We start from the raw sequence: 14,371 nt of genomic DNA, 5'->3' as shown, positions 1-14,371 counted from the left end.
AACTAGGAAGTGCATGAGGTTTGTTCACTTGCACACAACCCCATTGCTCCTTCCTTCATCAAGCAGTAAAACAAACCATGAAGTTATAGCGAACCATAGTTTCCCATTATCTGTGAACAGGGAACCATGGTGAAGCAGGAACAGAATACAATCTCTTTAAAAGAGAAGCTGATGTATGCTGCCTACTCTAATAAAATGTTCTTGTTCTCTAGAGTTGTTTCTTCTTAACACAAGGTTGTGGCTGCCTCTCGGCTCATGTCAGTGGCTTTCCACTATCCTTGTAGATGGGCATTTATTTCGGAACCTTTTGTAAGTGAGAATGAAATGCATCATGAACTGCAATTTCTTGACTTTGCTGTTGAAAATGAAGTTTTTATAAGTTAACTTGGAGGCAATAGTCTCCTCTTGTAGTTACTCCCCAGCACTAATATTCCATGGCAATTCCACCATTGCAAACGCAGGTTCCATGTTGCCAGTGGTAGACCTGTTCTCCATAGCCATTGATGGACAAACCTATGGACACATGCACCATAGGTTGTGTACCACTGTGGTTTGGGGAAATGAATCTATTTTATTGTGATGCCTGACAAAGTCTACTGCATGGGGAGGCAAACTAAGGCCTGGGGGTTGGATCCGGCCCAATTGCCTTCTAAATCTGGCTTGTGGATGGTTCAGGAATTAGCGTGTTTTTATATGAGTAGAATGTGTGCTTTTATTTAAAATGCATCTCTGGGTTATATGTGGGGTATTCCCCCCCGCCAAATATAGTCCGGCCCCCCACAAGGTCTGAGGGACAGTGGACTGGCCCCCTGCTGAAAAAGTTTGCTGACCCCTGGTCTACTGATCCTTCTGTTTATTTCATTCCCTCTGCGATAAGGTGCTCCATGCACTCGTTGCTCTTTGTTTCTTTATTGTTTGAATGCTGCTGCTTTTGGAAACTCAAAAACAATCTTTTTTTTTTAAAAAAGAGCAATGCTCTTTCCTAATTCCTCTTTCAGCTGCGTTTTCTTTTTCTTTTCTTTTTTTTAAACATTTTTTTATTGCTTTTTTAAAAGTACAGAAATACAGAAAAAAGAATAAAGAGTGGTTATAAGAAAGAGAGATATAAATAACAAATTTCCATATTCTTTTTCCATCTAACCTATAGGACTTCCCCACATCCTCCGAACCCTGCGTTCTCTGTCTTATAAAGCATCAGCAATTTGTTAACTTATTTCAAAACTTATTGTAACTTCCATTTTATCATGTTCCCTATTTTCAATTTTACTGTCGCTCAATTCTTATATGTTTTATATTAAACACAATAAAGTTATTTCATTATTTTACCTCTGAATTCTTGTGTCTTAATTTTCATTCTAATAACTTACATTTGCTGAAGCTAGAATTTCCTGAAAGGTGCATTTTTTTTTTTAACATTCATACAACTTATAGTGTTTTTTCAAATAGTCCTTAAACTTTTCCCAATCCTCCTCAGTTGTTTCTTCTCCCGCGTCTCGGATTCTGCCAGTCATTTCAGCCAGTTCCATATAGTCCATCAACTGCGATTGCCATTCCTCCAGCGTGGGTAAATCTTGTGTCTTCCAGTATTTTGCAATCAGGATCCTTGCTGCTGTGGTAGCATACATAAAAAAGGTTCTGTCCTTCTTAAGCACTCTCTGGTCCACCATGCCCAGAAGGAAGGCCTCTGGTTTTTTAGGTAAGGTAAATCTCAATACCTTTTTTAGTTCATTATGGATCATTTCCCAGAAGGCCTTCACTTTCGGGCAGGTCCACCAGAGATGAAAGAATGTCCCTTCCGCCTCTCCACATTTCCAACATTTGTTGTCAGACAGATGATATATCTTGGCTAACTTGACTGGGGTCATGTACCACCGGTATACCATTTTCATAATATTTTCCTTCAAGGCAGTACATGCCGTGAATTTCAAACCGGTGTTCCATAACCTTTCCCAGTCTGCAAACATAATGTTATGCCCCACATCCTGAGCCCATTTTATCATAGCGGATTTGACTGTCTCATCCTGTGTATTCCACTTAAGCAGCAAGTTATACATTCTTCAGCTGCGTTTTCTTGGGTCAGATTAATTCTACTGAATTTGACGTCTACCCTTGGAAAAGCTCAGTTTTTCTGCATTCTCTCTCTTTGTGTGTCTCGGTGGTTTGGGTGGTGGTGGGGGGCATGACCAGAGTGGGTGGTGTCCACAGCAATTGCTTAAAAAAAATCCAAATCTACTCACAGGCCTAAAAAGGCACGTGACTGCTGGTCTGAGTCAGTACTATGGGGGAATGAATTCATGGTACCCAGAGCACTTGAAGGACCTTGGAGAGTTCCCGTGTTTCGTTTTGCATTCTTGGGTCTTGTGGGACTGGGGAGAGGGGAGTACAGTGGTACCTCGGGTTAAGTACTTAATTCATCCTGGAGGTCCGTTCTTAACCTGAAACTGTTCTTAACCTGAAGCACCACTTTAGCTAATGGGGCCTCTTGCTGCTGCCGCGCCGCCACCGCACGATTTCTGTTCTTATCCTGAAGCAAAGTTCTTAACCCGAGGTACTATTTCTGGGTTAACAGAGTCTGTAACATGAAGCGTATGTAACCCGAAGTACCACTGTACCACAGAACACTCCCCAAATGAGAAATGATTTTTAAAAAATGTATCTATATCATCTATATCTATAATCTATATCTATATGAAAAGAAATTATAAGGGTTTCTAGATCCAATTCCCAAGACGGGCAGGCGCAAAGAAGGAGGCCTGTCTGACTGAGCAAGTTCTAGAATTGGGTGTGGAAAATAAATAAAATGAGAGCTGTTATTTTTCAAGACATACTGAAAGGAGGCTATATGCCAAGCATTCAACATGCATATTTAACTAAATGGTGGAACCCTTTGTTTCCCCCACCCAATGGGGGTTTTGACCCACAAACCAGGGATTTTATGCTGTGAGATTGTCAGGGAACTACCATCGGAGCCAGAGGCGGAGGGAAGGCTCCAGAGCGATGCCGGAGAGGGTCCCAGCAGGGAGAGAGGCAGCCCATCTGCTGGGGAAGGAAATCAGTGTAACACCAGGGGTGAAGGGGGGCAGATGGGGGAATCAGAGAGAAGGCTCCAGGACTCTTCACAGGAGACCAGTGGGGAGAGCATGGGTACTCCGCTGCCCACACCCTCCCTGCGCAGAAGACTCCCGCGCAGGGAGAGTAGGAGGAGACTTGGCGTCAAAGAACTTCTTTGCTGGAAGAAGTTTAAGAAACGCCCACTGACGGATTCTGCCAGCGATTGAGACAGCCACGGATGGGTGGCTGTCCGGACAGAAAGGGTTCACCCAGGTAACTCAGCCAGGTGTGGCGACGACTTACGCACGAGCAACCCCCTAGAACCATTACAGAGATGAATGGTTCACAGGATGAGGAGGCTCTGGCTCCATCCTTGAGCAGAAGGGGGGGAGGAGGAGAAAGGGGAAGGTTTGGATGAGGGATTGTTGGTTTGCTTTGTTTTTCTTCTTGTTTTTATTATGCATTGTGTGTTCAGATTGTATTTTGATGCTGCAAACCACCCTGAGATGTTTGGATTACAGGTTACAGACGCTTCAGGTTACAGACTCCGCTAACCCAGAAATATTACCTCGGGTTAAGAACTTTGCTTCAGGATGAGAACAGAAATCATGCAGCGGTGGCGCAGCGGCAGCGGGAGGCCCCATTAGCTAAAGTAGTGCTTCAGGTTAAGAACAGTTTCAGGTTAAGAACAGACCTCCAGAATGAATTAAGTTCTTAACCCGAGGTACCACTGTATAGCAGTTTACACACACACACACACACACACACACACACAAACACACTTTAATGTGCCAATGTGTTTTCAAGGTTGCAGAGAATATGTGTGTTTTGAAGCTACCACCAAAGTCCAAGGAATTCCTGTTTTTGGATTGTTTGCTGCCGTCCTCTGATGCTCCCTTTGCACGCTGTAAACCAGGCCCACTTGAATTTTATTACAGTTGCAGCCTTTGCATTATTCAAAGAGAGGCATAAACTGCTTAGAAACGGGCCTTTGGCTCAGAAACAGGCTGCAGAGGGGTCAGTGTCACACAGCCGTGTTATCCGAACGACTCAGTAATACCAAGGGTCTGAACCAAGGCAATCTCAGGATGTTAAAAGACCTCATTTTACACAGGGATAAATAACAAGCAGAAGGTGGTATTGGCTGCTGCTGCTGCTGCTGCTGCCATGCAGATTAGAGGGCTCTTTGGACATAAGGCCGTGTGTGGGCTACTACTCAGACTCGCAGCTTAGCGGTCCCAGTCCGGCAGCTTTTGATTTGCTCAGCGCCGCAAAGCATAGCTTTGGGCTGCGGAATAAATTTCATCGGCCTGTTTTGAGAAGCTTCTGAGCAACATCTGGACTCCTCGCTCTCCAATGGCGTCTTCTCTGGCTTCAGAGGTCTACCATGTGGTGGGAAGCGTGGGAACTCCACAAGTTTGCCGCTTGGCTCAAATGGGTTGGTACCTCTTTCAGAGTTTCAGATTCAACGTGCTCCCCTTTGCAACAGGGAACCGGAAGACAGGCAGGGCAGGTGGCGGCAGCAGGATGTCACTGTCAGGTGTGATTCCCACGCTATTTATTTCGACAGATGCTGCAGGCGCTCCGATCTGTTTTTGTTTTTAAAAGATTATTTGAAATGCTTGCGTGATTAGTTTGGGCGTGCTGCTGGGCTGATTCCATTTAAATAGCAAATACTAATTGTTTGGTGTCCCATGCTTTTGCGTGATTCGTTCCTAAATAGCAAGATGCATCTTTTGTTTTTAGTTTGACTGTCGTTCAAAAACAGCTGTTTTGATTTGCTAAATAAAACGGCTGGCAGCTGAACCTTAATTTACACTCACTTGGAAGTATGCCACACTGAATTCAAGGGAATGGACTATAGGTAAGAATATAAAGGATTGTCGCTATGTGGTCCACTTTTATGTAGTGTTTGTTAGCAACTTTGTCCCTCCTAAACAAAGATCACAGAATCGCTACTTTCTTGCTTAAAAGGGAGAATTGCTGATCTTTGATTTTAGGGTTCACACAGTTACGGAGTAGTTCAAGGATGTTTGTTCTCCATTGTTTAAGAAGGCAGGGCTAGAGTCAAAGGGTGGAAACTGTAGGGACGCAGATTTTGTCTAAACAACCAGCTGAATTTCCTAAATTGCCTTGGGAAGCGGTGGGCTGTCCTTCCCTGGAAGGGTTGTTGCTCACTGTTAGAGCATCTGTTTTCCATGCAGGATGTTCATGACAGCTCCAGGTAGGACTGGAAGAGGAGTTTGGATTTGATATTCCGCTTTATCACTACCCGAAGGAGTCTCAAAGCGGCTAACATTCTCCTTTCCCTTCCTCCCCCACAACAAACACTCTGTGAGGTGAGTGGGGCTGAGAGACTTCAGAGAAGTGTGACTGGCCCAAGGTCACCCAGCAGCTGCATGTGGAGGAGCGGAGACGCGAACCCAGTTCCCCAGATTACAAATCTACAGCTCTTAACCACTACACCACACTGGAGGAGACCCCTGGCGGAAACCTTGGAGAGCTGCTGCCAGTCAGTGTAGACAGTACTCAGCTAGATGTGCCAATGGTCTGACTCAGGATAGGTTAGCTTCCTATGACCCACAAACTGCTGGGATAGGTCAGGTGGTTGGGGCATGGTGCTGATAATGCCAAGGTTGCAGGTTTGATTCCCATATGGGACAACTGCATAGCCCTGCATTGCAGGCAGTTGGACTAGATGATCCTTGGGATTCCTTCCAACTCTACAATTCTGTGATTCTTCCATGACCCTAAGCAGAGACTGATTGGTCATTTGTTGGGGTGCTGTAGTTCAATCTTGTACTGTGGATTCTGCTTTGAGTAGGGAGTTGGACTACAGTAGAATCAGTTTGATTCTCTCCCCTCTTTCTTTTTCCTTTCTCCTCCTGTGAAGAGGCTGCATCCTAATGTTTTAATGTTGTATTTTAATCTTTTTTTTAAAATTGTATTTTAACCAACTTGTTTTTATTATTGGTTGTTAGCCACCCTGAGCCTGGTCTTGGCTGGGGAGGGTGGGGTATAAATAAATTTATTATTATTATACCTCTGGTTATGTACCGTCTTCCTTGTGAATGCTTCGGGTAATGAGCTCCGCTAGCCCAGAAGCGAACTTTGCCCCGGGATGTGAACGGAAGCCACACGCTGGAGACACACACACAGTGGGAGGCCCCATTAGGGAAAGCGCACCTCAGGTTAAGAACGGACCTCTGGTTTCATGTTAAGAACGGACCTCTGGAACAAATTAAGTTCGTAACCGGAGGTACGTGCTCTCCAGAATCCCTTCTGACTAACTCTAATGCTAAGGTCCCAGAGGATGGGACCAGATTTCTATGGCCATGGTTTTGTTTGTAGCAGGATGTTCCATTGTCAGGCAATTTTTGATAATGCACTCCCAGAATAGAAGTGCAGACTAAAATAGGCTTTTGTTAGGCTTTCAAAAGTTAGAAGATTTGCTTACCTCTAAACTCCATATATATCTGCAGGCACAGCCAGATTATAGATTAAAGCCCTGTGTTACTTAGCTGAGTCCTTGTTGAAAATATAATTTTTGAGTCACCAGTCGTTTCCTGTCATTTGCAGAACAGAAAAGCAACAACCACATTTCTGTATGTACTCACGATTTTTGCCCCCCCTTGAAAATCTAACAAAAAATAACAAGCTCCACACATGTGGATTTCATTCACACACATATATGAACAATATCACAATTTGGTTTTTGTATAAGTGACTATCATTTTCAGATGCACATACATGTGTATTATATACCAAATGTTCTGAAATACTTAAATATGAAACGACAGAGACTGCCTGGCTAGAATGTTAATTCCATCATCTAAGGCTAGATATTTGTACAAGCCAGTATATGCAAAATTATGTGTTCTTTTCAGTTCCCCTCCCCCTCAAATAAGTGCTACAGCAAGTTGTCTTTATAATACAGATTTTCAAACTTCTTGTTCCTAATTAGGGTTGCATAATCGAAACAAACATCAAGACAAAACCTGCCCTGCTCTAATGGGTTTGTTATTTGGAAATACAGTTTAGCACCAAATAATTTTATATTTTTCTTTTCCTGTAATGAATTCCCATTTGTGATCCCTCCTTCCCCTCCTAAAGAGACTGCATTCCTGGACAGACTTTTCCTTCATGTACCGTTATTGTCTTTTGATAACATAACTCATACATTAGGGCAGTCTTTCCCAGCTTGGTGCCTTTCAGACGTTTTGAACAATAATTCCTTTTCAGTCCCAGCCAGTAGTTCAGGAAAGATGGCTGTTGTGATTCATTCTTATACATTAATGGTTAGGGGGAAATTAATTTTCTTGAACAAATTTGTGTCTTATTTTCCATTCGGAATGTTACCGGCCAGGCTTGTCTACAAGTAGGTTTTCTGCTGTGGCATGACGCAAGGACAATTGTTTGACGAATAAGTGTAACCAGGTCATCTCTGGAAGTTATTATAATGTTTTTGAAGGTTCTGAGTCAAACTTTATGAAACTCTATGAAGCTGGGCTCAGAGCGGCTAACAACAGTAAAATAATACAACATGATATAGAAGAATGCTGTAAAACAAGGGCCAGACTTCATGTAATGCAGGAAATCCATGAGTCTGCTCTCTTAATACCCCTTTCTTCAAAACCACCATGAATGGGAAACAGTGGTGTTGAGGGAAGTTTGGATTAATCCCTTTCCTTTCCTGGTTTCCCCAACTGACACCATCTTTCCCTTTATAAAAGCTGCTTTTAGCCCTAGTGGCTAATGACTCATCAGTTCCATTGTCAAACAGCTCTCACAGTTGTGAGATTTCAGCTACTGTTCAACAGGTTTCTTCCTTCCTGTAAGTTCAGCCTGTCAGATGGAGTCCTGTCTTTGCGGACAACAGGGAACAAGTCTTTTGCCCTTTTCTATGTGACAGTTCTTCAGGTATTTGAAGAATCTTAACATGTCCCCCTGAGTCTTCTCTTCTTCAGGCTGAGCATAGGCAGTCCCAGTCTTTTCTCATTGGACTTGTTTTCCATGCCACTGACCATCTTAATTGCCCTCCTCTGAATCTGTTCTGATTTATAGAAAGCTCTTTCACGTAGTGGATTCTGCACTTAGCTTGTGTAAGAGTCACTCTCTGCTCTTGGAGTTTGAATTGCATGAACAGGGTCACATAAGCAGAGAGAAATGGGAGAGAGTTTATGTACTTATGTTTAAACTTGAACCAAGAGCATATATTGTTAGGGAGAAATGGGTATGTTAAAGGTTTGTATGTGTATGGGGTAGAGGGAGAAGCACTCTAAAATATTTTCTTGACTTGCCATATCACAGGTGCTGTTTTTATAAATTGGAATTTAAGTTGCCTAAACTGTATAGAGATTAAAACGGGACACTTTAAAAGATTTGTATCAGCAGAAGTAGAAAAGTACCAGAAACCCTTGGATTTACAGTTATGAGATGGGTCATCTGCAGACTGTCAGTATTTTGTGGGAAGATTTCAAAAGCATACTGGAAATTTAGGTTTGGAGTACATCTAGGTCCACTATAGGTCTGGATTTTCCTAGACATTACTGGGATTTCAAAGGCAGAAATGATGTCTGGGGGGAATTTCTGAAATGTGGCACTTTGTATTGGATTTTAGGCAAGCCAATCGAAATTTTTGGCGTTTTGGTAAAAAATTGGGTTCATAAAACTTTTGGGTTACTTTCTGAAATATGGCAACCCTAAGTACATTACTCTAGTACAAGTCTGTTTTAAAACACAAACTTTTTGTGGCTAGATAAGTGAAGACTAAATGCCCTGAAATGTGTGGAATGAACAGATGATTACAGGAAGATGTGTGTGTGTGTGTGTGTGTGTGTGAGAGACACACACCCTGTAAGCAAATCGGGATGAATGCAGGACAAATGCTCAATGCTAGTTATAATTTCTTAAATAGGCTTCATTCTAATGTTACAAATGTTTTCAGAGGCCGATTAATCCCCAGTTTTCCTTGATATCAGATGAAAAATAAAAGGATTATGCAGTATTTATTCTGTTGATAAGCACTGCAGTAATTACTTAGGCATCAAATCACTCTCTCAGCTATATTTGTTGTGTTCTCTTCCCCCGCCTCCCCTCAGTTGAAAGATGCATGAGTGTAATGCAGTCTGGGACTCAGATGGTTAAACTGAAGAGTGGAGCCAAAGGACTTGTGCGCCTTTTTTACCTCGATGAACACAGGACTTGCATCCGATGGAGGCCATCCAGGAAAAGCGAAAAAGCGAAAAGTAAGTTCTTTCTAAGATGCGTTTTTGTGTGTGCGTCTTTTAGATCTATCCTTTTTTGAATTTGGAAAGGGCAGGTGCATATCCAACACTCCTAGTCCTTTTCATGTGGCCCAAATCCCCTGTCCACTCTTCTCATATTCAAACCCTGTCCCCATGGTTAAGGTTAAGGTAAAGGGTAAAGGGACCCCTGACCATTAGGTCCAGTCGTGACCGACTCTGGGGTGGCGGCGCTCATCTCGCTTTATTGGCCAAGGGAGCTTCCCTGTACAGCTTCCGGGTCATATGGCCAGCATGACTAAGCCGCTTCTGGCGAACCAGAGCAGTGCATGGAAACGCCATTTACCTTTCCACCAGAGTGGTACCTATTTATCTACTTGCACTTTGATGTGCTTTCGAACTGCTAGGTTGGCAGGAGCAGGGACTGAGCAACGGGAGCTCACCCCGTCACGGGGCTTCGAACCGCTGACCTTCTGATCGGCAAGCCCTAGGCTCTGTGGTTTAACCCACAGCGCCACCCGCGTCCCTAGCACCATATAAAAGTTAACTATGCTTAAGATTGGCAGGGGGAGGGATGTGCGTAGGGATGTGTGGGATTGCATTTGTTCCCAAAGCTCTCTCCTTGTAGTTCAAATACTGGGTACAGTTCTGGGTGCCTCACCTTAAAAAGGATAGTGTACCGACAGCATACGAATCAGCATGGCTAACTTGACCCAATAACACCCCCCCAACCAGAAACAAATCTCATTGCAGCCAACCCAAGACAACCAGCCAAGCCCTAGGCTGCCCCCCACAACCTCTCTCACTACCAAGGAAATATAACAAGCGAACAGAAAGAGAACCTACCCAAGTGACGCTGACACAAAACCCCAAACATACCCCAAACAAACAGTAGAAGAATATAAGTTTTACTGCCCCACTCCCTCTCTGCCCCCCTCTTCCCCCCACCTTATACTGCATACAACACTAATTTCTCACAATAAATGCAACTGATCTGTAGAAAACACAACCTGAAAAAAGAGACAATGCACGTACTTTTGTAAATAATAATAATAACAATAGGTGTAGAGTTGAGAAATGTTCAAAAAAGGGCAACCAAAATTAACAAGGTACGACTGCCCTGTGAGGAAAGATTGCCACATTTGGATCTTTTTAGTTTAGAACAATGGCAAGGATTAGAGAGATAAAATTGGATATGGAAATATGGAAATATGGTGAGAGGCAGGACTGAGACTTGGAGTTGCTTTGACATTCAGGCCTTGGGAAGTCGCAAAAATTTGAATTAAATTCGGAAGACAATTGGATTTATTTTAATTTTTATTTTTATTGGATTAGGATTTGATGCTCATTGGATGTTTTTATTGGAAAATTAATAAACGCTCTAACAACAACAAAATGGCAAGGATGAGGTCCCAACGAAAGATGAATGGCAACTTAAATTGACAGAATATGCACAACTCACAGATTTAACATATCGAATAAGAGAACAATAAGAACATATCTTTAAAGAAGATTGGAAAATGTTTACTGAATATATGGGAAACCGTTGTATGTAGCTGAAAACGCTGGCAGCATTAAGATAAATTCAACAGCGTAAACATGTTTTGATGGATGCAATAATGGAATACTGAATGGTAAAGTTTTTGTAAAATATGCAGGGATTTATGATATGTAAAGTGAACCATGGAAAGAGAAGGATGGAAGTCATTGATATCTTAAGGGTGTAAAGTGAGTATTTTAAATTGTAAAACAGAAAACATAATAAAACTATATACAAAAGAAAAATGGCAAGGAAGAGGTGACATGATAGAAGCTTATAAAATTATGAATGGCGTGGAGAAAGTCTGCAGAGAATCTCCCCCCACCTCTCTTATAATGCTTGAAGCATTGGACACCCAATGAAGTGGAATATTAGAAGATTTAGGGCAGATGAAAGCAAGTACTTCATGCAGAACATCGTTCAAATATGCAACTCAATCCAGCAGGGAGCAGTGATGGCCACCAACTTAGATGGCTTTAAAAGAGAATCGGACACATTTATGGAGGATAAGGCCAACAGTGGTTGGTAGCCATGATGGCTTGTGCTCCACCAGAGTTGGTAGCAGTATGCTTTTGAATCCCAGTTGCTGGAGACCACAGAAGGGGAGAGTGCTCTTGTGCTCAGGTCCTCTAATTGCTGTTTTCCTACAGGCATCTGGTTGGCAATGGGGAGAAAAGGACCCTGAACTAGATGGGCCATTATTATGATTCAGCAGGCATTTCTTAGGTTCTTATGGTTCAGGAATTGGGAGCATGGTATGTACACTGGTTTACAGTGTAAAATGTATTCAGTATCTTCAGCTGTAGTAGCTAAAGCAATACACAGTCCCTTCCCTCCTTCCCTTCCTTCCTTCCTTCCTTCCTTCCTTCCTTCCTTCCTTGAGTTCCTGTTTTGTGCCTCCCCCTCACTTAACAAGAGCACCCCCTTGATACTCTCCAGACATTTTGGACTCCAACTCCCATCAGCCTCAGCTGACATGACCAATAGTGAGGGATCTGGAGGGCACCAGGTTGGGGAAGAGTGACTTACATCTTCAGAGGGATGCAACTTTGCACAATATCTATCAAGGAGCCTTCTATAAAGCCACCCAAAAACCTTCTCTTTAATCATTTTCACCCTAGCTCATTAAGGTACTAGGCTAAATTGCAATGAACAATATGGAAACCTAAAGAATCTGAGTCCTTTCACTTTTCGGGTCTCCCCCCCCCCCGGTTCTGTCTTGCTTTTACAGTCTTGTCTTGCTTTTACAGTCATAATTGATTCCATCTACAAAGTGACTGAAGGACGGCAGTCAGAAATATTCCATCGCCATGCTGAAGGCAACTTTGACCCGAGCTGCTGCTTCACCATTTACCACGGCAACCATATGGAGTCGCTGGATCTGATCACCTCCAACCCAGAGGAAGCTCGCACCTGGATCACTGGCTTGAAGTACCTGATGGCTGGGATCAGCGACGAGGACTCTCTAGCCAAGCGACAGAGAACACACGATCAATATCCTTTCAGGAAGCTAGATTCTGGCTCCGTGTCTGGGGATTCCGGTTGGTGGAGAACCTGTGGGCCTCCAAACATTATTGGATGGCAGCTTCCATCGGCCCCAACCAGCTTGGCTGATAGTCAAGGATGATGGGAGTTGTCATCCAGAAACACCTGGAGAGCCACAGTCTCTCCATCTCTCGCATCATGACATGCTTTGAGGTACAAGGTGTTCCCTAGATTTCACCTCTGGTCATATTTTTAAAAATGCCTTTGTTTCTTGATTGCCAAGATTTGCATTTTTGCTTGCTATTTTTGATTAATATCTTCGATATCACCCTGTGGGGTGATATTCCTCTTGTTCCCTTTTTCAGGATTAACAGATGCAGAATTGTACAACCACTGTGGTTGTACAACTTTGTCTCTCTTAATTCTGATTAAATAATAATAATAAAAAACCTGGTGAGCTGCTGAATCCTTCTGAAGATCCTCTTTGGCAGCAGTGCCCTGGAATTTTAGTTGTACCATCTATACGTAGTGTGAGGCATCTGCATTTGGTGGCAGAATTAAATAACCATTGCAGGTAGGCAAAATTTGTTACTATACTAGTAAAGCATTGCATTTTAGCTTTTCCTGCATGCAAGCATCCCTGGACTGTGACCACTTTTAGAAAGAAAGAAATGTTAAAGTTCAAGCCAGGACTATGTTAGCTGGACTGCAGATGATCCAGTTTTGCTCAGAGACAAAGCAGAGAGGGAAAATGGAAGGTGAAAAATAAAATAATTAGAAAATCAATCACTCAATCAGTCTTTCATGTCACTATATGCTAAAGACAAAACAAGGGCGGAAGACATTGCAAAGCTGGAGTAAATTCAGGGAGGGGTGGTTGGTGGTGGGAAACCCACTTGAAGATTTACTTTTCCCAGAGTATTAAACTAGTTGGAAATGAAAGAAATTATTCTCCAGCAAAGATATGGGATCGTGACTCCCATTTCGTTGGACCCAGGTTGCCCGAGTGAACTGCAAAAGTAGGGGACGCTTTCTCAGACCTGATAATCCCCACCTCCAAATTTCAGCTCCGACTGTCGGAAGACAGAGGAGTGCCTGCCAGCCTTTTGTGGCAAATTACAAGCTCCATAAACTCCTTCTGCACTTTCTATATTTATCCCTGACTTTTGGAGGCCTGCATGTTGCTGCCGTGTGTTTGGTTGTGCTGAAATGCGACTTCAAGCCTTGTTTGCGTTATCAGTCTTGGCAGCTGGGGAGGCGGCAGGGAGAAATGACCCCTGTAACAGCTCCAGCTGGAGTGGGAAGAGAACAGAAGCCACCAGGGGATGTGGATTTGAAAGGGGGGGTGCATCAGTTGGGGGGGGGAAGGGCATAGGGAGAAAGCAACCAATAGGAGAAAGGTTCCATGAAATTGGATGGTTGTCCAAGAGGCTATTGCCCAGCCAAGAATGTAGGCAAAAGAAGAACTGAAACTGCAATCCTCCACATACTTGCGAAGGAGGAAGCTCCATTGAAGATAGCGGTGCTCACTGCCAAGTAGACATGCAGTGGTCAAGGGAAGTATCTGGAAATGGGGAAGGGCTTCAGCTCAGTGGTAGAGCCTCTGTTTTTCATGCAGAAGGTCTCAGGTTCAATTCTCAGCATCTGCAGGTAGGGCTGGAGGAGATCTCCTTCTGAGACCCTGGAAAGAAGATGCCCATTAGTGGAGACAACACTGAACTAGATAGATACAAGATAGACTGAACTAGATAGGGATTCGGGTGGCGCTGTGGTCTAAACCACTGAGTCTCTTGGGCTTGCCGATCAGTAGGTCGGAGGTTCAAATCCCTGTGTTGGAGTGAGCTCTCATTGCTCTGTCTCAACTCCTGCCAACATAGCAGTTCGAAAGCACGCCAGTGCAAGTAGATAAATAGGTACTGCTGTGGCAGGAAGGTAAATGGCATTTCCATACACTCTGGTTTCCATCACGGTGTTCCGTTGTGCCAGAAGCGGTTTAGTCATGCTGGCCACATGACCTGGAAAGCTGTCTGTGGACAGACACTGGCTCCCT

At 43.5% G+C, this 14,371-nt stretch overlaps 1 protein-coding gene across 24 annotated transcripts in view; it reads left to right on the top strand.

Annotated features, from left to right (window-relative positions):
- The window catches only part of PLCH1 (phospholipase C eta 1), a 150,413-nt gene that overhangs the window by 64,327 nt on the left and 71,715 nt on the right, over positions 1-14,371 (top strand). For all 24 annotated transcript variants that reach the window (XM_083739075.1, XM_083739070.1, XM_083739061.1 and 21 more), the window contains 2 exons: positions 9,153-9,299; positions 12,087-12,330. In XM_083739075.1, coding sequence (XP_083595201.1) covers positions 9,153-9,299; positions 12,087-12,330 — 391 coding nt within the window. The remainder of the gene's footprint in view (positions 1-9,152; positions 9,300-12,086; positions 12,331-14,371) is intronic.

This window comes from Podarcis gaigeae (assembly GCF_964106915.1).
Source record: "Podarcis gaigeae genome assembly, chromosome: 5".
NCBI classification, from domain to species: Eukaryota; Metazoa; Chordata; class Lepidosauria; order Squamata; family Lacertidae; genus Podarcis; species Podarcis gaigeae.
This window is presented reverse-complemented; position numbering and strand designations above follow the sequence as displayed.